Raw genomic sequence first — 21918 nt, 5'->3', positions numbered from 1 at the left:
CCTGAAGCTAAGACAAAAGCTCCACTGCCACGGTTCTCTGTACTGTGCTCTGGTCCCCAGCCATAGGAGTTCCCTCCAAGCCACCTCCTGTCTTCAGCTGTCAAAGTTCCCCCAATGCTTCCCCACCCAGGCAGGTGAGGTAGGGAGGGGCCTGCCTTAGGTCTGCTCCACCTGTGTGGAGCCGTCTGTCAAGGGTCATAGAGGCGTCTGTCAAGGGTCATTGAGGCAGGGGTGGGGTAGGGACAGGCCAGGCACAGGCAGCACAGGGCACAGGACGATTGGTGCCGCGATAAGGGTTTCTTTCTACGCTGGTGGAATCCCAACCCTAACGAGCTGAGATGGAGAGAGAATGGCTGGCTCCTCTCTCAACCCAAAGGTCCCGTTTCCAGTTCGCCGTCTTCCATCTTTACTTGGCTTCTGAGTGGTTTCCTTGTAGGCTGGGTGGAAAGCAACCGGGGGCCAACTTCCCATCATTTCTCTGAACTCCCGCTCTTGACCCTGTTGGCCCAACAGCCTCAGTTCTCTCAGACCATCCTGGCAGGGCTCCAGGGTGTGGCCTCAGGGGCTAGAAGTACAAGCCACTTGGGCCCAAACTGGTTACCGTCCAGAGCTCTTGTGAAGGGACAAGGCATTTTGCCCTTGGGAAGTCCCCTTCACTCCACCTTGCTCTGCAGCCTGAATTGAAGCTTGGTGGGGACTGCTTTGTTTTCCCTAAACCCTGGACAATTGCCCTTCAACCAGGTCAGCGGCCAGATAAGATAGCATATCTGGCGCCAGTTCAGGCCACCTCTGGGAATCCTGCACCCCACTGGCTGCAGGCAGAGAGATTAAAGCAAAATTCTTGGATTCCTAATCCTGCTCCATCCTGAGATCCACTGTAGCACTCCTGGGGTTAGGGCAGCCTCCCAGAGACCTCTGAGACAGAGGTCTCGGCTTCCACCCTACTGGGCCAGATAAGCGTCGGACAGCAGAATGGCCCCCGGCCCCACCTGCACCAGTGCTGGGCATGCATTTGGACATGAACTGAAGCACAGGGAGGCGGGTGGATCCTGTTCCCCGCAGAGCTTCTGCATGTGGAACTCCTACGAGGCTGGAGGGGCAGGCATATGGCTTTGAGGGTCTCTGGCTAAAGTTACACATCTCTCGCTCCCCAGGCTTGGGGTGACAGGGAGCCCCAGATGATCCTCTCTCCAGCTGCACCCGACCTTCTCAGCTAAATGTCACACTGGAACACCTGTTCTGACATTTCTCCCTCTCCACCAAGGCCAGGAGGACAAAGCTTTACCTAAAGGAAGACACAGAGGCTGAAGTGGTTTGGAGGAACCAGTTAAATTTCTGCTGGAGTTTTCTTACAATGGTGCCTGGCTCCGGGCTGGGCAGGGGTAGCCGAGCCCTCCCCTTGCTGCCTGGGTCTGGCAGGGGGAGGGGGGGAGCGGAGGGAGGGTGGGAGTAGAAACACAAGTTGAAGGCTGAGGCCACTGCTATGCCCCGGATTACAACAACCAGGAAAAATCATGTTAATCAAGGAAGCAAAAATCCCTCTAGACTCTGGTACCGCACTCTTAATGAACAAAAACAAGATGCCTAAGTCACTGTTCTCAGCCTATCAGACGCCCTGTTACCCAGAGCTGTGCATGCTGCGGATCAGAGTTCCTTGATCAGCCCCAGGCCCTGTTACCACTGGAGTTGTGAGGGAGAACCACCTTTTCCCTGGTCCCATGGTTCTTGCTTGGTACAGGTCCCAGTGGTGGCCCCAGGCAGGGAGTCACAGGGTCACCTGTGGGATGAAGCACTTGCGGGGGAGGCGGGCGGGCAGAGTCTGTTTCTGATTGGGGCAGGACAGAAAACCGTTTGCCTCCCTTAAGAATGTAGTTCTCTAGAAAAATCAGGTTCGCCAAGAAGGGAGATGCTGGTGTTGATTCGAACGTCGATTCAGGGGTGAGCAGGGAGGAGGAAGGGGAGACAGGCTGGGGGGTGCTGGCTCAGGCCTTTCCCCATCCCAAGTGGCTGGCAGAGGGTGCTTAGAGGTTGCTGAAGAGTTCGTTTTTCTTGTTCCAGTCCATCTGCGGGGCCCGCTTGCTGCCGCGTTTCCTGTGCGCCCTCTCCTTGGCCACAGCCAGGGAGATGTTGAAGTCCAGGATGGGGTCAGAGGAGGAGGAGGCAGAGGAGGGCGCTGTGGAGTCTTCTTTCTTGGGGCTGTCCTGGTAATTCAACTGTGAAGAGGAAGGGGAGGCAGAGAGGAGGGGGTCAGCCCTGGTGGAGGCTTCCTGGCCCTCAGCCCCAGTGAGAGGGATCCCTTGGGGCACTCCCCAGGGAAGCCAGGTCACAAGGACAGAACATGGCACCACATGTGACCGCAATGGCAGGCTGACATGCCAGGAAGACGTGGGGCCTGGCGATCAGCTTCCTGTAACCTGGTTGCCACCCCCAGTCCCTCTGGTCAGCCTACCTCCTCACTGGTGTCACTAGAGGTGGATCTCACCAGGGCTCGCCTGGGGCTCTCTGAGGCTGCCTCAGCCAGGGCTTCCTGACTGCTCTCCTGGCACAGAGAAGAGGGGATGTGGGTTAGTGTGACAGAGGGGTGTGGGCTGGTGGGGTATGGATTGGTAAGAAGGGGGCTTAGGTTGGTGGGATGTGGATTGGCAGGAAAGGGTATGGGTTGGTGGGGAGGGGTGTGGATTGGTGGGGGAGGGGTATGGGTTAGCGGGGGAGGGGTGTGGGTTGGTGGGAGAGAGGGGTGGTAGGGGAGGGGTGTGGTTTGGTGGGGTGTGGATTGGTAGGAGAGGGGGTGTAGGTTGGAGGGGGATGGGGCGGGGAAGACCTGAGGAAGGGAGGGAACTCCCAGGGAAGACAGGTACCTTGCCCACCCAACCCAGCCCCCCACCGCCTGAGCCTGCTGGGGGATTTGCGTGGTCACATTCCTCAAAGGATCAGAGCTGCCTGGTCCCATGCAGGAGGGACAGCCCATGGTGGCATCAGCTGAAGTGTTCTCTGCAGTCCTCCCCAGTGCGGCTTTCAGGCACTGACAGGCCTTTTGGGACAGTGACCAAGGAGGGGCTTATTGGAGTGTGGGGTCACTGGGGGTCTCTCTGCTTGGCATACGGACATGTGTGATACTCCCTGAATCTCCAGCCCCGCGGCCTACCTGACCGTTTTCCTGGACTCGACCCCAGGAGTCTTGAACCTTAGCCCCAAAGTAGCCAAGAATGGCCTTGAGGGAGTAAGAGGGACAGAGATGCCTAGACCAACAGATAGGGTGACCAGAGGTTGAGAGCCCAGCGCCCCAGATGAAGGAGCCTTTGGGGAGGGGACCCTTTGTGCAGACCCTGACTCGAGGCTGCCCATCCCGAGTGGAGGTTTGGCTAGCCATCGGCTTGGCGCTCAGCCCCTTCCTGGGCTCCTCTATGGCTTCAGCTGGCACCTGGCCCTGCCATCTCTTCCCCAGCCTCCCTTCTTCCTGGGCAAAGGGAGGAAGGGCTTTGTTCTCCCAGCCCAGACTGGATGTAGCAGGGCCTGCAGCACTGCCAGACACTGAAGCTCTGTTCTTGCGGGGAAGAATGGCCTCTTCTGTACCGTGGGGAGCTGGAGGCGGGGGCTTGTCACCCAGGATGGTGGGCTGTGGGGGGCCAACAGAGCCTCTCCCTCCTGACTGCGTGGGCCCTAAGCGGAGGCTTTTGGGGTACACTGCAAGGGTACACTTGAAGCTCAGGAGGGAGCTGCAGCTGGGAACCCTGAGGTTTCAACCTTCCCCCAGCCACACCTCTTCTCACCCTGCTCTCACCCCCAGGACCAAAGGCCAGGCAGCAGCAGTGTCACTCTTACCTTCTGTATCTCCCCATTGATAAGGGGCTCAGGCAAGGGACCTGGGTGGAAGAAAAAGAGAAGTGAGCCCAAAGCTTTGGAAACAAGGGCAGAGAGGGGGTGAGAGTGGTAGGGTTTGGTAGATAATTAGATCTTATTTCCCAAGTCAGTGTTTATGAAACTTTTTCGACTGCAACCCACTATAAGAAATATATTTTATATTTTGACATTATGACCCAGCATACACAAAGACTGTATGTGTGTGTGTGTGTATCAAAATTTTCATAAAACAATACTAACCCTTATTACAGTGCAGTGCTCTTTGATATTTTCTATTCAGTTTCATTAAAAAATATGCTGGTGTTTACCTACTAAATTGATCTCATGACCACTAGTGGAAGGAAAGTGAGCTGCTTTGAACATCTTAGACGGGGTTCAAATCCCAGGCTGGCTGCACCTGAATCACCTGGGAGGCTTGTTAAAAATAGATTCCTAGGCACTGCCACCAGAGATTCTGATTCAGTGCGTCTGGGGCAGGCCTAGGAATCCACATTTTTCAAAAGCTTCCCAGGTAGTTAGGGTCTGAGGCCAGAATTGGAACCACACCCTAGATGAGGCTTAGTACCTGCCTCAGCTAAAAGAGAAAAGGATCCCAACCCCTACTTGTGAATCTGGAAATGGGGTGGGGCAAGAAGGCCCAGGGCCCTGTGCTGGGTGTCCCCTCCTGCAACGGTGGGAAGTTTGGTGGAGGCAGCTGGGGTCAGCCTCACTGGCTCACTCAGGGCTACAAGTGGGGCCAGCTATTCTGCTCCTGGGTCAGCCTAGCTGAACGCTTAGCTTAAAATTAGTGTGTGTCTTTTCCCTTTCCCAGGGCATAGTCAGACTTACCTCTTACCTTTTCCTCCCTTTTGACACCCATGGCCTTCCAGGCTGGGCAGAGGACTGATGGGCGGACACAGGGACACCGGCCACCCCTTAGCCAACTCCTTCCCCATTAGCTCCAGGCTGTTTTATAGGGATCAGGGTAAAGCCTCAGCCCTGGCAGGCTCTGGGAGGAGCATTCCTCTCTATGGGGACACCCCTACCCTGGCAGCCTCTGGGGGGAGCATTGCTCTCTATGGGGACGCCCCCAGTTACAACCAGTTGGGAGGAGTAGGGAGAAGACACGGTCCTGGAGGAGCCCCCGAAGGACACTCCTCTGGCCAGAGGCTGCACGGCTGTGGTCTTAGGGCCTTTCCCACCCAGCCAGAGAGACAGACAGAAGAGGGTGAAAGAGCAGGGGGAGGAGGCAAAGGCAGGTGTCTGAGGGGCTAAGCAAAGTCCAGTTTCAGCTGTTACCCCCCCTCACCTAGAAGGGGGATTTCCATGAACTTGAGACAAGGGTAAACTGTTGTCCCCTCCCGTGTCTACAGTCTGCTCAGAACTTCCAGTGACCTACCCCTCTCCCAGGAGCCCCTGTTGGGCCACTTGGGGACAGGGCCTCCCCATGGGGACCCTGCCAGCTGGGGGCCTGAGTGTGTGTGGCAGGACCTTCGTGTGGACCCCCACCTACAAATATAACCTTGACACCCCAAGGAGCCCCCACCCATTGCAAAGTCCAAACAGGCTCCACCCTTGCATGACCCAGCCAGCCCGCACCCCTCAGGGAGCCATCTTCCCAGGGAGAAAGTCCATACCAGGGAGCAGAGGGCCGCTTAACCCCTCCCTGCCCTGGTGTGGCAGCCCAGCCCTGTTTGGTGAAGGCCCGGGCAGGGGGAGGTGCCAGGCTTGGCAGGGGAATGGTGGGGGATGGGGAGGGCAGGGGCCCAGAGAGCAAAGGGGGCCTACTGCTCTCCACAGCCAAGAGGCCTGTGTTTCCAAGACAACCTGAGAGGGGAGGGGGGCAGGCACCAGGCCCCTGTCACTGGACTCTGATCAGGCCAAGCAAAAGCTGGGCCGCTGCCCCAGAGTTAACCCTTTCCTGAGTCAGCACTGCCTCGAGACCTTGCTGGCAGTGGAGCAGTTAGGGGCTCAGGCCTGGAAATCTGGAGCTCTGTCCCCTCTCTCTCACTTCCCCTCACACCAGTTTATCCCTGTGCCATGCCACCATTGCTAATCCCTGTTCCTTTCCTGACACTAGGCCCTGCTCTCTCCCAAACCCACACCTCTCGGCCTCCCTGGAAGTTAGTGTCAAAACCAGGAAGCTGCCTGACCCCACCTGGGACATGGTAAAGTCTTGAGCATCGACTCGGGGGCCTTCAGCCCCAGGATGACCAGCTGCCCACCCCTGCTCACCATCCAGGTGCTCCTGGGATGGGATCACTTTGCACTTCTTGAAGAACTCATCGGTTTCCCTGTCCACCACCAGCAGCTTGGTCTCATCCCCACCGGCCTTGATGGCAGACACCACATCCCCGTGTTGCTTGCCTTCCACGCAGACCCCGTTCACCTGCAGGGAGGGGAGGGACTGTGGTCATAGGTGGCAGCTCTCGGGAGCTAGGTGGAGGGAGGTACAAGGGGTCCTCTTCATTCTCGGCCAGCCTGCAATCTGGGCACGCGGAGCCCCCCTTGTCCATAGTCCTGAACTAGGTCGAGTGGTCCTCCCACTTGACAGTCAGATGGGGTGAGGGACACATGGGAAAAGCCAAAGAAAATATCCAGAGGAGACTAAACAAACACAGCTGGGAAGGACCATGGAGGCTGGCTGGGCCCTGGCCTCTATGTGGACTTGCCGTCTGACTCTCCTCCCTGGCCCTTGGTTTTCTCATGTGTAAAACGAGAAGTCTTGGACGAGCTGATCTTCCAGCTCTAAGGTTTTAAGGCTCTGTGATTCTGGGATCTGCCCAAGTCATTTGGTTCACGTTTCCTCTCCCACGGAACATGGCACAAGTGTATACAGTGAGTGTACCTAAGCGTCTTGCTTAGGAGAAGAATTTTCTAACCCCTGTGCCTGGCATGGAGGTCTCTGGTAGCACGGGAATTGTGGGGGTGGCCCCAGGTGTCTACCTGGATTGATGGGTGAATGGGGCTGCTGAGTGTGCCTGCTGAGTGGAGAAGAGCCCTGGGAAGTGTGGGGCAGGAGAGAAGTCTCTGTCAGTCCATGCAACCACCTACCACCCATTTACCCACCTGTCCACCCACCCTCCCATCCATCCATCCATCCATCCACTCACCCACCCCTTTTCCCTTCCTTCCATCCATCCATCCGCCTATCTGTCTGTCCATCAGACCATCCACCTACCACCCATTTACCCACCGTACCTACCCTCCCTTCCATCCATCCCTCCCTCCGTCCACCCACCCACCCTCCTCCTCTTCCTTCCATTCATCCATCCATCCATCTACTACCCATTCACCCACTTACTTCCTTCCATCCCTCCCTCCCCCTCCATCTGTCCACCATCCAGCATTTATGGGCTAGGTAGGCCTGTGGGGTAACCAAGGAGTAAATGGTGTGATGGCCACCCCAAGGAGCTGATGTTCTACAGGGAGGCTATTAGTAAGGATGAGCCTGGGAAGAGTCTGGTAAAGCAGGTGAGGACTCATTACCTCCACGATGCGGTCCTGGGCCCGGAGCCCTGAGGCCTCAGCTGGAGAGTCTGGGTCCACTGCCCGGATGAACTGGCCAGGCTTAGACTTGTCACTGTGCAGATTGAAGCCGTAGCCGTTGGGGCCCTTCTTCATGGCACAGAGCCGTGGCCGCAGCTCACGCTATGGGGGTGGAATAGAGGGTAGAGAGTGATGTTCCTGTCCCACTTTCCTTGCTCTCTGCTGACCACACCCCTCCCTACCAAGGAGGCCAGGTTTGGGGCTAATTCAAGTTTGCTAAGATCCTGTAGAGTAATATGAGAGGACACTGGCCCCGGACTTGGAAGGCCTGCATGGAGGCCTATCATTGCAGCAAATGACCTAGGCGACTCAGGGTAGGAGACTGGCCCTGTCTGAGCCTCAGTTCCTCTTCTGGAAAGATGAACGTGGGACAAGGTTAGCTCTCAAGTCCCTTCCCCTTTTGACAGTCTCAGGTTTATGATGTTATTTCGATTGATCCATTACCCCTCTCCCTCAGTGGCTTAGTCTGGCCCTCCTAGGGGAAAGGGAGACACCTGCTAGCCTGCTGGGTACCTTGGGCATGTGATTTGGGGCCCCCAGCCTCTCTGTACCCCCTTCTCTGCAGCGGCGAAGGCACTGCCAGGTGTTTACTGAAAGCTGGTCAGCACGTTTACAGTAAAGCCTTTCCTCACTCACATCGGCTCCCTTCTCACCCCGGCTAAGCCCAGTGGCCTGGCCAGCTCCTGCAGGTGAAATGGAGAGAGCCAGATAACCACAGGCCTGGTAGGGGGCACAGCAAGGGGTGCTGGATGGCACCAGGGCACCCCGCTGGCAAAGTCAGGGTTGGCCACCTCAGCAGCTCCAGACCCAGCTGAGGGTAAAGGCAGCAACAGAAGAAGCCTGGAGACCCTGCTGGTCCCCAAGGAGCCTGAATTGGGAGTGGAAGACAGGAAAAGCAGGGCTGGGCTGAAGGCGGAGCAGCGTGGCGGTGGCCATGGCCCCCGTTAAAAGCGCATGTGGGGATTTCTCTTGAGCACCCAGATACTCAATGTAAACGGTTTTCAGCGTCTTTGGTTCAACTTGGAAGCCGCAGCTGTCAGACTCACGTGATGGAGGGAACAGGGGTGTGAGTGGGCCAAGTGGCTGACACCTTGCTGAGGACCGAGGACTCCAGGGTCCCGTTCCCCTCCTCCCAGGCCTCGGCCAGGGCAGCTGCCAATGCCCTGACCCATGTCCAGCTCTGCCACCCACTAGCTCTGTGACCTGGGGCAAGTCATTTCCTTCTTGGAGCCTCAAGTTCCTCATTCGAGAACATTCCTAATGCCACCTGCCTCCCAGGGCTGCCGTGAGGCCGCAAGGAGGTGATTCCTGTGGGTGGGAGCACTCTGTGGATGGTAAACCCTGTGCAGCCACGTCTTTGTCATGGTGGTTAATACAAATGAAGAGTCATATTAAGATGAGACATGAGCTTTTGTAGGGGGGTGCTCTGAAACCCAAATCCCCAGCTGGGAATGGAGAAGGCAGGGGAAGTGGGGAAGGAGGGCTTCCTGCCCGAACCTGCCGGCCCCAGGAGGCAGCTCCAACAGCATGGGAGGAGCTGCTTCCCAAGCTTGCTCCCCACCCCCAGGCTCTCTGGGGGGTAGGTCACAGCGTGACTCTTCCTTCCTTCAAATGCTTGGGCGGGTCTTTCTAGTCCCTGTTCAGGATGTTGGAGGGGGTGCGGGATGCCAAGACAGGAAGGAGGAGTAACGGCTGGGCTTGCTCTGGCTGCCACTTACCCAAATCTGGGCTAGAGGGCCCTGGGCTGGTCTCCCCTAACCTTTCACCAGGGTCCAAAGTAGGGGGTCCTCACCCCAAATAACAACAAAAGCAAATAAGTGAACAATAAAAAGGTCGGGGCGGGGGGCACACAGAGCAGCCTCTCCCCAGGGGCTGCTCGGGTGACACAATATCCCCTTCTCCCTGGGCCCCCCCAGTCTTCCTCACCCCTCCTGGCCCTCACTGCGGGGCGGAGGGGGGGCACTCCCAGCTCTGCCCTACTGCAGGCCCAGCAGCCCTCCCGTGGCCCACTCCCTAGCCTTCCAGGATCTAGTTGGGAGTGAGGCTCTTCTCCCCTCCAGCTAATCCCTCCACAAAGCTGGAGGCCCAGCCCAGCCCAGCCCTCCCCCAAGGCCACCAAGGTGAGCAGGAACAGGTCTGACCAGTTGCCACCACAGGGACAGGCTCGGCTTTCTGCCCCAGCTAGACTGAGCTCTGCAATCTGCCCAGTTACCCTGAAAAAGTATGTGTGTGGGGAGGGGGTGAATCCCAGGACCAGGGATGGGAGGGAGCAGCCCCAATGTTCCTGCCTCCCCACACAGTCCACTCACCCCAGAGCCTTCCCACTGCAGCCTGGCCAGGCTAGCCAGCTCCATTTTGGAGATGGGGAAACTGAGGCCTAGAGATGGTAAGCCCACTGCCTAATGTCACAGGGCTCTGCAAGCTGGCTCTCTGGCTTGAACCCTGTGCTCCTTCTACCACAGAAGGCTGGCCATTAAGGAACCAACCCCCATGGGGGAGGCAGTTCACTCAGAGCTGAGGCCCCCATCGGAGTTGGGGTAGTGAGGGGCAGGCCCTGGGCTCAGGGCTGCAGCTCTGCTGGGAGGTGCCTGGGAGCTGACAAAACCACAGCCTTCCTTCCGGGGGCTCAGGGCCTCTTGCAGCTGGCCTGTGTGGAGAGTGTGGTAGCTAAGCAGAGGGATAGAGCTGGGATGTACGAGTGTGCCTGGGCTGGGGGCGCTGCTCTGCGGTGCCCCCCTTCACACTTGGGTTTCTGTGCTGGGGGCTTCCCTTACTGACCACCAGCAACTTTCCTCCGTACCCCTTGCCTAGTGACCTATGTCATCACAGTGCGAGGCATGCTTTGAGCCCGCTACCCTCTGCCAACACCAAGCCATGAAAGTGATGGAGACAGGGGCCCAGACCAAGGGCTCAGGTCTCCTCCCCTCACACCCCGCCCCTGGGGGTCACGAGCTGGGGCTTCAGGGACGAGGGGATTGCCAGCCTGGGATAGGAAGCCCCAGGTAGTTTTCTGAAGCATTTGGACACCTGTCTGGCTCCTTCCTCCCAAGTTCCTGGGGGCGCCCTCCTTTCATACCCAGAGGGGCTGGGGCTTCCTGCTCTCCCAGGGAGACAGGTCTTGTTCTGCTCAGCCCCTCCCTCATCAGGAGCCACCCAGCTGTCTCCAGGAGGTGTCCCTGCCAGCTGCTGAGTCAGCCCATCCAGGGCCCATCCCAGCCTGGGTGGAGTCCTGAGCTTGCAGGAGGAGTCGAGGTAGGGCAGCCTCCCTGGGGATCTGTGGGAGGGGGGGAGGGGGGTGTGGTCTCAAGGTGCATTGAAAAGAAGGGGAGGGAGGGTCAGGCACCTGAGCCCTCACCCCACCTGCTGGGCCCAGGAGCTCAGGGGAGACCTTGTGCCACAGGCCAGCTCCAGGTAGGTCCAGAGCATGGAGTGGGGGATTTCACGGGAACACAGCCCCAGTCTATCTGGAGCCTCCTGATGAATTCCAAAGGGCAAGGTGAGACTCCCAGGGACAATGACAGCCTGGAGATAAACACCAGGATCTGCTTAGTGAGGAGACTGGCACAGACCCAGATGAGAGGGGTGAGCAGGGGACAGTGGCAGCCAATGGGCAGTGCAGCTGAGCTGGGCAGCTCAGGGCTTCCAGAGGATGACAAACCTGCGTCCAGAAAAGACCCTGCCAGGCGATTAGCCTCCAGACCCTTCTTCCAACTCAGATTCTTGCATCCACAGTGGCTGCCCCTCCATTCCCCTCTCCACCAGGGAGCCCAGCCCCACCCCAGGTGGCCGCCCCGTCACCTCCACCTACGCAGCCCTGGGAGTGGACGGCGGGCACGGAATTCAATAGGCACCATCAGCAGCCACCTGGAAAGCTGGGGAAAGTCGATACCCTAATCCTAGTAACCATCTCTGGGGAGCGGGCCCAGGGCTGTTCACTGTTCCTGGGGGATGGCTGCAGGCACTGGGGCTGCCACCCTGCCAGCCCAGCCTCTCCTGGCCAATGCCATGGTGATGGGCCCTATAGAAACAGCCAAGTCACTTCCACAGGCTTCTGCAGGCCTTGGAAATCACAGCCAACTCTGGGCTTTGGAGCAGGCAAGCGGGAGGAGTGAGGGAGACCACTAGGATGGCTGGGGGAACAACAGGGCTGGCCCCTACCCCCCAAGACTGTCCTCCCCCCAGTCCAGTGAGGGCTCTCGCTTATGCAAAGGAGGGTGTCTGCTGCAGGACCTGCCTGATATAGGGAAATCAGCCCCTCTAGTGGGGTGGGAGAAGCCCTGGTGGCACAGTGGTTAAGAAGTGGGCTGCTAACCAAAAGGTTGGCAGTTCAAATCCACCAGCTGCTCCGCAGGAGAAAGATGTGGCGGTCTGCTTCCATAAAGGTTACAGCCTTGTAAACCCTATGGGGCAGTTCTGCTCTGTCCTATAAGGTCGCAATGAGTTGGAATCAACTTGACAGCAATGGGTTTGGTTTGGGTTTAGCAGGGTGGGAGGGGAGTAGAGTAGGGGAAGAAGCCACGGATGCTCTTGGAGGCAGCTCAGCCCATTCCTCAGGATTCTGGGGACACAGGCTTGGGCCTGGTGCTGGCTCTGCCAGGAAGCCAGGAAAGAGAGGGCTGGCCCTGCCAGAGTGACATGTGGCTGGGCAGCGTGGGGGCACTGACCTTAGGGCAGGCTGGGGAGTGACCAGGAGCTCAGACCACTGGGCCGGTGTCCAGAGTGCTAGGCACGAGGTGTCCTCTCCTCACCCTAGGTAAGGTACAAAGGGCTCGGCTGCCACTGACCACATGCCCCATGGCCCTGATGCCACCCCATTTCCCCCTAGTGGACCTTCCCCACACCCCCAAGTCTGTGCAGGCAGAGGAACGATGGACCCCTCTGTTTGCCCAGCTCCCGCTTGTGCTTTCTGTTTCTCAGGGGGAAGGCCCTTTCTGGAGCCCAGAAAGGTAGGAACCAGGAGGGAGATGCAGGCTAAAATGGGGCTGCCTCTGACACTCCCCACTCTCAGGCCCTAAGCCAAACTCTCCCGCTTGGGTCTCTCTGGCCAGCGCTGGGAAAAGAGACTGTGGCCAGAAGGAGAGCCAGGGCTGGGCAAGCCTGGGATGGAGCAGGCTGGTACCTGGGCTGCTGCCTGGCTGGACACGATCCAGGGCTGGCCGCTCCATACCCGCCTGCCATCATTCTTCCTCACCCCTCAACCTCTTTCCAGAAGGCGCTGAACTTAACTTCTCGTGGGCAGTCCCGAGGAGCTACGTAAGGACATTCAAGGAGCTTTTGAAATTGGGGCTGGACACTGAAATATTAATTAGCAGCTACCATCTATTGGCCTCTCTGGGTGGTATAAACGGTTAATGTGCTTGTCTGCTAACTGAAAGGTTGGAGGTTTGAGTCCACCCCCAAGGTGTCTCAGAAGAAAAGCCCGGCAATCTACTTCCAAAATAATCAGACACTGAAAACCACATGGAGCACAGTTCTACTCTGACACACGTAGGCTCCTCATGAGTTGGGATCACCTCGATGGCAACTGTTCTAGTTTTTTACTGGTTACCATTTACTGAACACTTACTATGTGCCATGTAAAAACCAATTATAACCCTGCCAGGAAGGTAATGTTGCCCCCATTTTAAGACAAGGAAACAGAGATTCAAGGAGATTGAGTAAATTGCTCAAGTATAACAGCTGATAGCAGAAGCCAGAATTTGAACTCAGATCTACAGCAGCGCTGCGCAATGGAAATACAATGCCAGCCAGATATGTAATTTTAAAATTTCCAGCAGCCACATTAAAAGGTAAAAAGAAGCAGGGGAAACTTTAACATCTCATTTAACCCAATATATCCCACGTATTATCATTTCAACATGTAATCATTTTTTTTCCCTTAATTTAGATTTATTAACACTTTTTAGGAAGGCATCTAGCCGGTTCCTATATTTAAAAGATCTTGTAATGTTGACATTAAAACCAAAAATAAAAGTAACTTGTTCTCTTGCCTTGGAAAGGGAGATCTAAGTCATAAAATCCCTTCATTTTATGTGTTAAACTAGCACTAGTTTTAGAAACCAGGGGAGTGTTGGCTCATTTTGAAGTGTGAAAAGTCCACTGTGTGCAGCACAAACAATGTTAGACTGGCAGTAGACACAGGGCAAGAGTTTTCAGGTTTATACATGTATATGTGTATAAAAAAGACAACTTTACTTACTTGATTGAAAAGCTTTCTTATTGTACATAAAATGTTTTGTGTAGTTGATCTCAGCTTTGTGCATGCTCATTTCAATGAGTTGTATTTTGGTCTGTGCTGCCCAAGACTGCTCAATCGCTGCTGTTACGGTCAGTTTGTTTTCTTTCAGGATCAAGGTGGGTGCTTTCATATAAAATCTTATCCTTAATTCCTTCTCTGGCAATTCTTTCCTGGATTCTCAGCTTTTCATAATTATACCTACAATGGGACCAGCATGCTAAAGTCACCAAAATAAACCCACCTACTCCAACATCACGTGATCTTCTAATTCTACTAGTTAATAAAAAACTTCCAAGGCCAGCCACAATAGATCCAAATGAACCATATAATACCGAATCCCATGCACAGGGAATGTTTTCGACGTCTAAAATCCTAGGAGCTTAAAGGGCTAGGATAAGACAAAAAGAACCTTCCCCTTCCCCGGCTCACCAGGTTCCCGTTCGAGTCAGCCAACATGTAATCATTTTTAAAAAATTATTTATTTCTTACATCCTTTAATTTGTACTAAATTTTCAAAGCCCAGTTTGAATTTTACATTTGCAGTGCATCTCACTTGGGCCTAGCTATGTTTCAAGGGCTCAAAAGCTACCCGTGGCGAGTGGCTACTGCACTGGACAGAGCAGATCTTCAGGGCTCACTCTCCACCCTTTTGCTGTCTGAGCCCCAAACACGCTCTTCCAAATCCTCACTGCCTTTGCTGTTTGAAGGGGACACCCATGACCTTATAGCAAGCACGTGGAAAATGCCGGGACCTTTTTCTCAGAGAAGTCAGAGCTCTGGCCTTGCTCACACAGCTTATAAGCAGTGAGCGAGCCTTGAACACAGGCAAATGTTCCTTGCACATTACCACCGAGGTGACCAGGGCCTCAGGGAATCTATCCTGTCTACCTGTCCTTTTCTAGGACACAGTACCCTGAACATTGCCCAAGGATAGGCCTGGGGGCATGGTCAATCAGCCTGTACCAGGCAGGCTGTCCCACCTAAGGAGAAGGATCAGTCAAGCCCAGCCTCCAAGAAGGCTTTGTGCTACAGGGGAGCCCCTGAGTCAGCAAGAGTAGGCTCGTTGGACCTAGGGGTGGGGGATTTAGTCACCAGACTCCTGGCCAAGCCCATCACATGAGAAGGGATGGCAGCAGGAGTCTGCCCTGGGCTGGGCCCCCAACGCCTTTCCTGTTGGTGCCTGAAGGATGCCTGCTGGGGACACCAGCACCTGGAAGCCGTAGCCCAAAGCCAGGCCCAATTCCCTGGACCCTTACAGGGAATCCAGGTTCAAGAAGCCTGGATTTATGCCACTGAGATGGCCCTGGAGTAGCTCAGAACCTGATGAGCAGACACCCTAGCTGGACAGTCAGGCCCTCAAGCAAAACCCAACCGTGTAGCCCAATGGATGTGCACAGACCCTGGAATCTGAGACAGCTGGGTTCCAAGACACGCTGTTGCTAGGCTCACCAGCTGCAAGTCCATGTGCCAGCTACCTTAACTGGCCAAGCCTCAGTCTCCACATGTAGACAATGGGCTAATTCCTGCCTCACGGGGTGGTCATTTGGGTTAAATGAGAGAAGACATGTTTACTACTTAGAATACTGCCAGACACAAATAATAACCATCATTTATCGAAGGCTTACTGTCAATTTACAAAATGGAGACAATAATCCCTAATTTGCAGAGCTGCCATGGGGAAATCAATGAAATGTGTACTTGTGTCTTTATGGCATAGGAGCTGGGCAACTAGTACCCAACCCAGTGCCGTCGAGTTGATTCTGACTCATAGCAACCCTCAGGTCAGAGTAGAACTGCCCCATAGAGTTTTCAAGGAGCGCCTGGTGGATTCAAACTGCTGACCCTTTGGTTAGCAGCCGTAGCACTTAACCACTATGCCACCAGGGTTTCCATAAGTGTGCTATAAACCTGCATTTCCTTCCCAGGTACAGAGCCATGGTGGTGCAGTGGTTAAGAGTTCGGCTGCTAACCAAAAGGTCAGCAGTTCAAATCCACCAGCTGCTCCTTGGAAGCCCTATGGGGCAGTTCTACTCTGTCCTTTAGGGTCACCATGAGTTGGAATCGGCTCAAAGGCAATGGGTTTGTTTTTTTCCCAGGTAGGGCTACTTTATCTCAGAGCAGGAGAAGCTGAGCAGCACCTATTATTGGGGTCTGTAGCCCTGTCCCCCTCAAAAGGCCAGTAGCACAGACAAGACCTTGGCTGGGCTCCTTCCTCCCCTGGGTCCTAAGTCTTCCCTCCCTCCCCACTTTCCCACTTCCCCAGGATCCCTGGGATGGGAAGCCTGGGAGAGTGGAGCAAGGCCCCCCCATCTAGACATGTCAGGCTGAGAAGGAAGTCCCTTTCTACTTCCAAGAGAATCATCTCCAGAATCACTGATTTAAACTTAACAGGAACCTGAAAGTGAGAACCAGGGTCTACACTGTTTTGCCAAGGAAGAAAAAAGATTCTCAACTTCTTACGAAGCGGAACCAGCACACCAACTATCACATACCCTGTCCATTTCAAATTGAAACTGGTCCTGCCTTTTCAAAGCTCCAGCTCAGTTCATGTGAAATGGTCTTCCCTCCCTGGGGAAGAGGTTGGTAGACTGCCAGCTAATTGTGCCCATCCAACCCCAGCCTGCCATCTGGGGTGTCTGCACTGTCTCTGCCTCTGGATTGGGGTTAGGTCTGGTGGCAGCCCATGCCAAGCTGGGCACTTAGACACACACATATACACAATCAAATCTCCTCAACAACCATGCAGGGTAGAGCTGGTGTCCCCATTTCACAGAGGTGGAAGCCAAGGCTTGAAGGGAACAACGAACTTGCCTAGGGTCCCAGAGCCAGTGAGTGGCAAAGATGGATTAACACGTTGATCTGGCTGACCCCAAAGCCCAGATTTGTAGCTTTCTCACCTTCTAAGAAAGATCTTAAAATGGAAGCTGGGAGTAGGCAAGAAAGAAGGATGAGTAGCTTGCATCTGGAATATTCTATCTGGAATTCCTATCTCTGAGTGTGCTTGAGGCACAGGTTCAGGTGTTGGACTGGGATCATTAGGACAAAGGTCCCTGACAGTTTTGCATTCATTAATTCAAAAAACACTAATCTAGCACCTCCCTACAGCAGGCACAGCACAGGTGAGGGGACTATAAACACAAATAAACCCCAGCTGTTGCTCTCCAGACTTAAATGTAGTGGAGGAGAAGGTCATGAACCGATGATTAAAATACAGAGTTCAGAGCCACAGAAGATGTAAGGACAGAGAACAGGAGGAGCTTGGGAGACAAAGAGCTGACTCTTTCCACAGGATCAAGCAAAAGCTCTGTGGGAGGGAGTGCAATGGGAGTGTGTCCCACGGAGAGGGGGCCGAAAGGGTTCCCAGGCAGTAGAGTATCAGCGCGAAGACTCCGAGGCCGAGAGCGTGGCATGCTCGAGGGAAATTCGGACCCTCGGTGTGGTTTGGTTGGGGGTGGGGGGCAGTGGTGAGAGGGGGCTGCCAGGCTGTGAAGGGCCTTATAACAACATACAATTATTAAACAACAGCGATCGATGATTGAACACTTACTGAGCACGCCAGGCTTGGGCCACACAACCTGAGGGGCAGAACCAGTGCCAGATGCCTCACGGGTGGCCGTGTAATAGTCGCTGTGAAATATGTATGAATTCAGATAATAACAGTCAATGTTTCCTGAGCAGGCACTTTGTGGCTGAGCTACTTGCTCTACATACATTCTCACACGGTCCCAATGACTCCATGGAGATGCTGGTATCACCCAGAATTTACACAAGAGGAAATGGAAGCTTAGAGAAGTTAAGTAACTTGGCTCAAGGTGGCCCAACTACCAAGCTCAGAGTATTAAGGCTTATCCTATGACTGGTGGTGAATGGGGGAAGGCTTTAAGTAGCGGAGTGCCATGGCAGGGAATTGCAGTGTCTCTCTCATGGTACGGGTGAAGGTGGGAAGGGCCATCAACAGAGCTTGAACTACACCTTCACCTTCTCGGGCCTAGATGGAGACTAGCATGGTCAGCCAGTGTCATAGGCAGCCAAAGACGGGCACCCATGTGGCACCCACCTCACCCTCTGCTTTGTATTCTTGACCCCGGATGGCCTTCCCAGTGAGATGCCACCCATGCCCACCACTCTCTGCAGGCACTTTACCACTTAGACCTTTTTCACTTATGAGAACTAATGAAGATAATGTAACAGCCCTATTATGCAAACAAATTCAGGCTGAAACTAATTAGTAAAACTCAATTAGATGCTGCATATAGGAAAGGGATGCCTTTTAGGAAAAGAAAAATAATAACAACGCTTACAGTGTTTATTAACATTTTCTGCAACAACAGGATGAGTTCCTGTCTCTCACCCTACCAGATGATGGGCATTGTTTACTTGAGGGACTTAACAGTGCTGACTGGCCAGGTGGAAGGAGTTGGTGGCATAGAGCTGTGATTGGAATGCCTGGGCATAAAGGAGCTCAATTCAGCAATGAGTAAAATCCTACAGAAGGAATGCTTCGTGGAGTCCCATTTTACAGATGGGAAAACCAAGGCCCAGAGAGGTCCTGTAATTTGCTCGTTGACCTGAAACCCTAAGAGCCCTCGTGGTGGTGTCCCCAGGACTCTCTGGAGGTGGTTCTGCTTCCTTCTTCCAACCTAGCAAAGCACAAACAATTGTAGGCTGCCCAAGTGGCACGTGGCCATCGGGGGAATCCGATTCTGTGCTCACCCAGAGAACAGCCCAGCGAGCAGGAAGCCCACACGCTGCCTTTTCAGATAGCTGTGCGCGCGGGTGTTACGTCAAGCCTTCACGCACCCAGCAGCAAAACAAAAAGGGCAAAGGGAGAGCCGAACGTGACTGAAACTTAGGGGATGGGCATTTGTGTGGGTGCCCAAGTCCAAAAAAAAAAAAAAAAAGGGAATGGCAAATCAATGTCTCAGCACGAAGTTCAAGTTGGATTATTCTGTCTGGGATCAGAGGTCATCAGTTCCAACTCCCCAGTGTCAACCCCCTGCTGGGGTGCTCCTGCCCCTCCCCCTGCCCCTTATCAATGCCAGTTTGGAACAGGCAGGAAGTGGTAGCCTGGTGGCCCTCGCATTCCCAGTACCCAGCTCCGGCCGCACAGGGCTCCCGGTTACCTCAGGTCTTTCACTTGCACCAAACCCGTAGGCCCTCTCAAGGGCTCCACCTTCCACCTCTGTGCTGAAGTGTGTCCCTTCTCGGTCCGGAAGGCTCCTACTGGCACTGTGGACATGTCGGCCACTTACTGCCACCAGGAAAAGCTAAACAGGCTCTGGGGAAGCCCAGCCCTGGCCCCCACAGTCTGCACCCAGGGGCCTCCCTCTTCACTCTCTGGGGACAGGAGGCTCAGAACAACAACTTCTGTTTTGCCAGCTGCCCCTCCTGCAGCTGATCCAAATGGGATGAACCAAAGCGCCACTGGCCAGCTCGCTGTCCGGAGACGTGGAGGCCATGCCTACCTGCCCACGGTGCTCAGCGAGCCACTTCCTGGCCCTGTGCCACGGGCCGCCATCCCCAGCCCTCCAGCCATCTTTCTCCTCCCCCTTCAAGTCCTCCTTCCCGCTCCCTGATACAAGCTAGCGCTTACTCCTCACATTCCTGAGAAACATAAATCCTCCTGGGTGGCAGAGCCACCACCCCCGAGACGCCTCCGCGCCTCCTCCTCGCACCCCACCCCCACACACAGCCCTGGGACGTGGGGCTTCCCACCTCCTTCTTAGAAGTCACAGCGGACTTCAGGAGGAGGATGAAGTTCAGCGGGGCTTGGTTAATGATACACACACCAGCGGGCTGGGGGGAGGGGGTGCAGGAGACTCCTCTTAGCCACCCCTCCCCCGCCCAGGCCCGGGGCTGCATCTCCGCACTGAAGGGGACTGTTACTTCTCTGGCTTTTGGAAGTCGCCGCTCTCACCGTTACCCCAGCTTCAGTTCCCACCCACAGGGGCCGTGGAGGAAGCTGGCCCTTCTGGGGCAATAGAACACTCTCCCCCGCCCAACTGCGCGCTGGGGGTGGGGTGGCCGAGGAGAGGGCCCTGGGAGGGTCCTGCGGAGGGCGGGGATCCCCCACAACTAACTGGAACGAGAGCAGACTCGCCTGCGCTCCCTCCCCCACTGCACCCCCAAAAGTCGAAGGACAAGAGGTGCACAAAGCAAAGGCGCTCAGGGGCCCGGCCCAGTCTGGGGAGAGGGCTGGGGATAGCGGGAGGCTGCCTCCAAGCCTGCTCAGGAACTGCAAGCGCCGGGGTGGCGGGCGGAAGCAGTCCTCCCCTCTCCGCTCGAGTTTCAGAAAGACAAGGGAGGGCGGGGGCTGGGCGTCCGGGTCTCCCCAGCGGCTCCCCGTCCCAGACGCGCCGCCCGCCGGGTCCCGCACCTACCTGCTCCGCGTGGCTCTTCTCGGCCTCGCGCAGCTCGCTCTCGCCGCCATCCCGCTGCGCCGCGGTGGCGGCCGGCGGCTCGGCCGGCCCGGACCCCTCCTGGGCGCGCAGCAGCTCCTCGCGCACCGGGACGCCCAGCTTCTGTAGCTGCTCGTCCGTGGCGGGGTCGACCACCAGCAGGCGCACGGCGTTGAGCGCGGCGCGGATGCGGCTCACCACCTGTTGGTGGGTCTCTTTCTCCACGTTCTCGCCGTTCACCTCCACCAGCCGGTCCCCGGCCAGCAGCCCCGACTTCTCGGCGGGCGAGCCGGGCTCCACCAGCCGGATGAACTGGCCCGCCTTGCCCTTCTCCCCGTGCAGATGGAAGCCATAACCGTTCGGGCCCTTCTCCAGGCAGCAGAGCCGGGGCAGGGGCGCCCCGGTCGCCGCGGCCGAGCTCATGTTGCCCCGGCAACGGCTCAACGACGCCACGCGGGGTCCTGTCGAGGCTGAAAACTGCACGGCCAGCCCTTCTCCCGCCCTGAGAAGCCGGGAGCCTGGCGGGAATCCCAGCACCCAGACGGGTGGAGCTGACAGGTGTTCCGGCGGCGACGGCGGCGGCGGGCGCGCACTGCCAAAAACTGGGGAAGCTGACAGACCAATCCCTCCCTGCTCGGCGTCTGCGCGTTCGAGGACCGGCCCAGGCCCCTTATCCTGGGGGCCGGGCCGCGCCGCGGGAGTGGGCCGCCGCAGACCAATCAGAGACCACCGGAGGCTGTGTTCGGGCCGGGTGAACTCCGCAGGCCAATCGGAGCGTGTGGGGCGTGGCCTGCGCTAGGCGCAGCGCCCCGCGGCGGGCGAAGAAAGAGGCTCAGGAAGTAGAAGTGTTTGTTACCAAGTGGCCCGAGTCGCGGAGCAGGGCGGGGACCTGACGAGTTTGGGTACTGGGCGGAGGGGCCCCGCAGGCTCTGTTTCGGTTTCCCTCACCTGTGGCGGGAGTTGAGGAGACTCAGCTCTCGGGGGAAAGACTCTATAGCTCGAAGTCCGTGTGCGGCTGTTTTGAGTGAACCGCTGTTGCCGGGGAAACAGTTCCTGCTCCCGGGCAGCGAAGTTCCAGCGGCCTAACTTATAAGACCGGCGTCCAGCTCTGAATAACGTCTTCCTGTCTGTGGAGTCACTTTCCTTTGCTCCAGGACATGCTTATAGGGGTGCTGGCTCTGATCCCTGCGGGGAAGGCGTGAGGCTCTGTGCAACCCACTGAAGACAGGCCACTGCGGGCAACGGCGCAGCGGTTGGGTAGGGAAGCGGGGTGGGGAGAGGCAGAATAGACTCAGGTAACCAACCTCTGGGTACTCTCCACGGAGGAGAAGGCCCTGGCTATTTTCAACAGAGAAATGATGAACTGTTAGGACTATGACATAAGCCTTCTTCCAGCTTCCTCCTGCCAGATAAGGGCTGGTCAAAGGCTCTGTTAAGGGTGAGCTGGCCAATTGGGGAAATCGAAGGGTGAGGGGAAATCAAATGATTTTGGACCCCCAGTGAGGGTCCCTGTGTGGCGCCAATGGTTTGCTCTGGGCTAACCTAAAGGTTGGTGGTTTGAACCCACCCAGGGGTACCTCAGAAGACAGGCCTAGAGACCTGCTTCAGTAAAGATTGTTGTGTGCCTTAGAGTTGATTCTGACTCATAACAACCCTACAGGACAAAGTAGAACTGCCTCATAGAGTTTCCTAGGCTGTAATCTTTACTGGACGGGGCCCTGGTGGTACAGTGATTAAGAGCTTGGCTGCTGTCTTAGTTATCTAGTGCTGCTATAACAAATACCACAAATGGATGGCTTTAACAAAGAGAAGTTTATTCTCTCACAGTCCAGTAGTAGAATTCTGAATCCAGGGGGCCGGCTCCAGGGGAAGGCTTTTTCTCTCTGTTGGCTC

General features: G+C 56.0%; 1 protein-coding gene across 1 annotated transcript; it reads right to left on the bottom strand.

The window, feature by feature from the left end:
• Window positions 1-1300: 1300 nt before the first annotated feature.
• NHERF1 (NHERF family PDZ scaffold protein 1) lies at window positions 1301-20680 on the bottom strand. The gene is made up of 6 exons (XM_049860328.1): window positions 20008-20680; window positions 7330-7491; window positions 6076-6229; window positions 3823-3863; window positions 2450-2539; window positions 1301-2213 (listed from the first exon to the last, which is right to left on the bottom strand). Exons 1-6 carry the CDS (start codon window positions 20446-20448, stop codon window positions 2022-2024), a joined length of 1080 nt encoding a protein of 359 aa, XP_049716285.1. The 5' UTR covers window positions 20449-20680; the 3' UTR covers window positions 1301-2021.
• Window positions 20681-21918: the final 1238 nt, after the last annotated feature.

This window comes from Elephas maximus, chromosome 19, assembly GCF_024166365.1.
Source record: "Elephas maximus indicus isolate mEleMax1 chromosome 19, mEleMax1 primary haplotype, whole genome shotgun sequence".
In the NCBI taxonomy this organism is placed as follows: Eukaryota; Metazoa; Chordata; class Mammalia; order Proboscidea; family Elephantidae; genus Elephas; species Elephas maximus.
The sequence above is the reverse complement of the archived record's forward strand: the minus strand, read 5'-3'. Positions and strand labels throughout refer to the sequence as shown.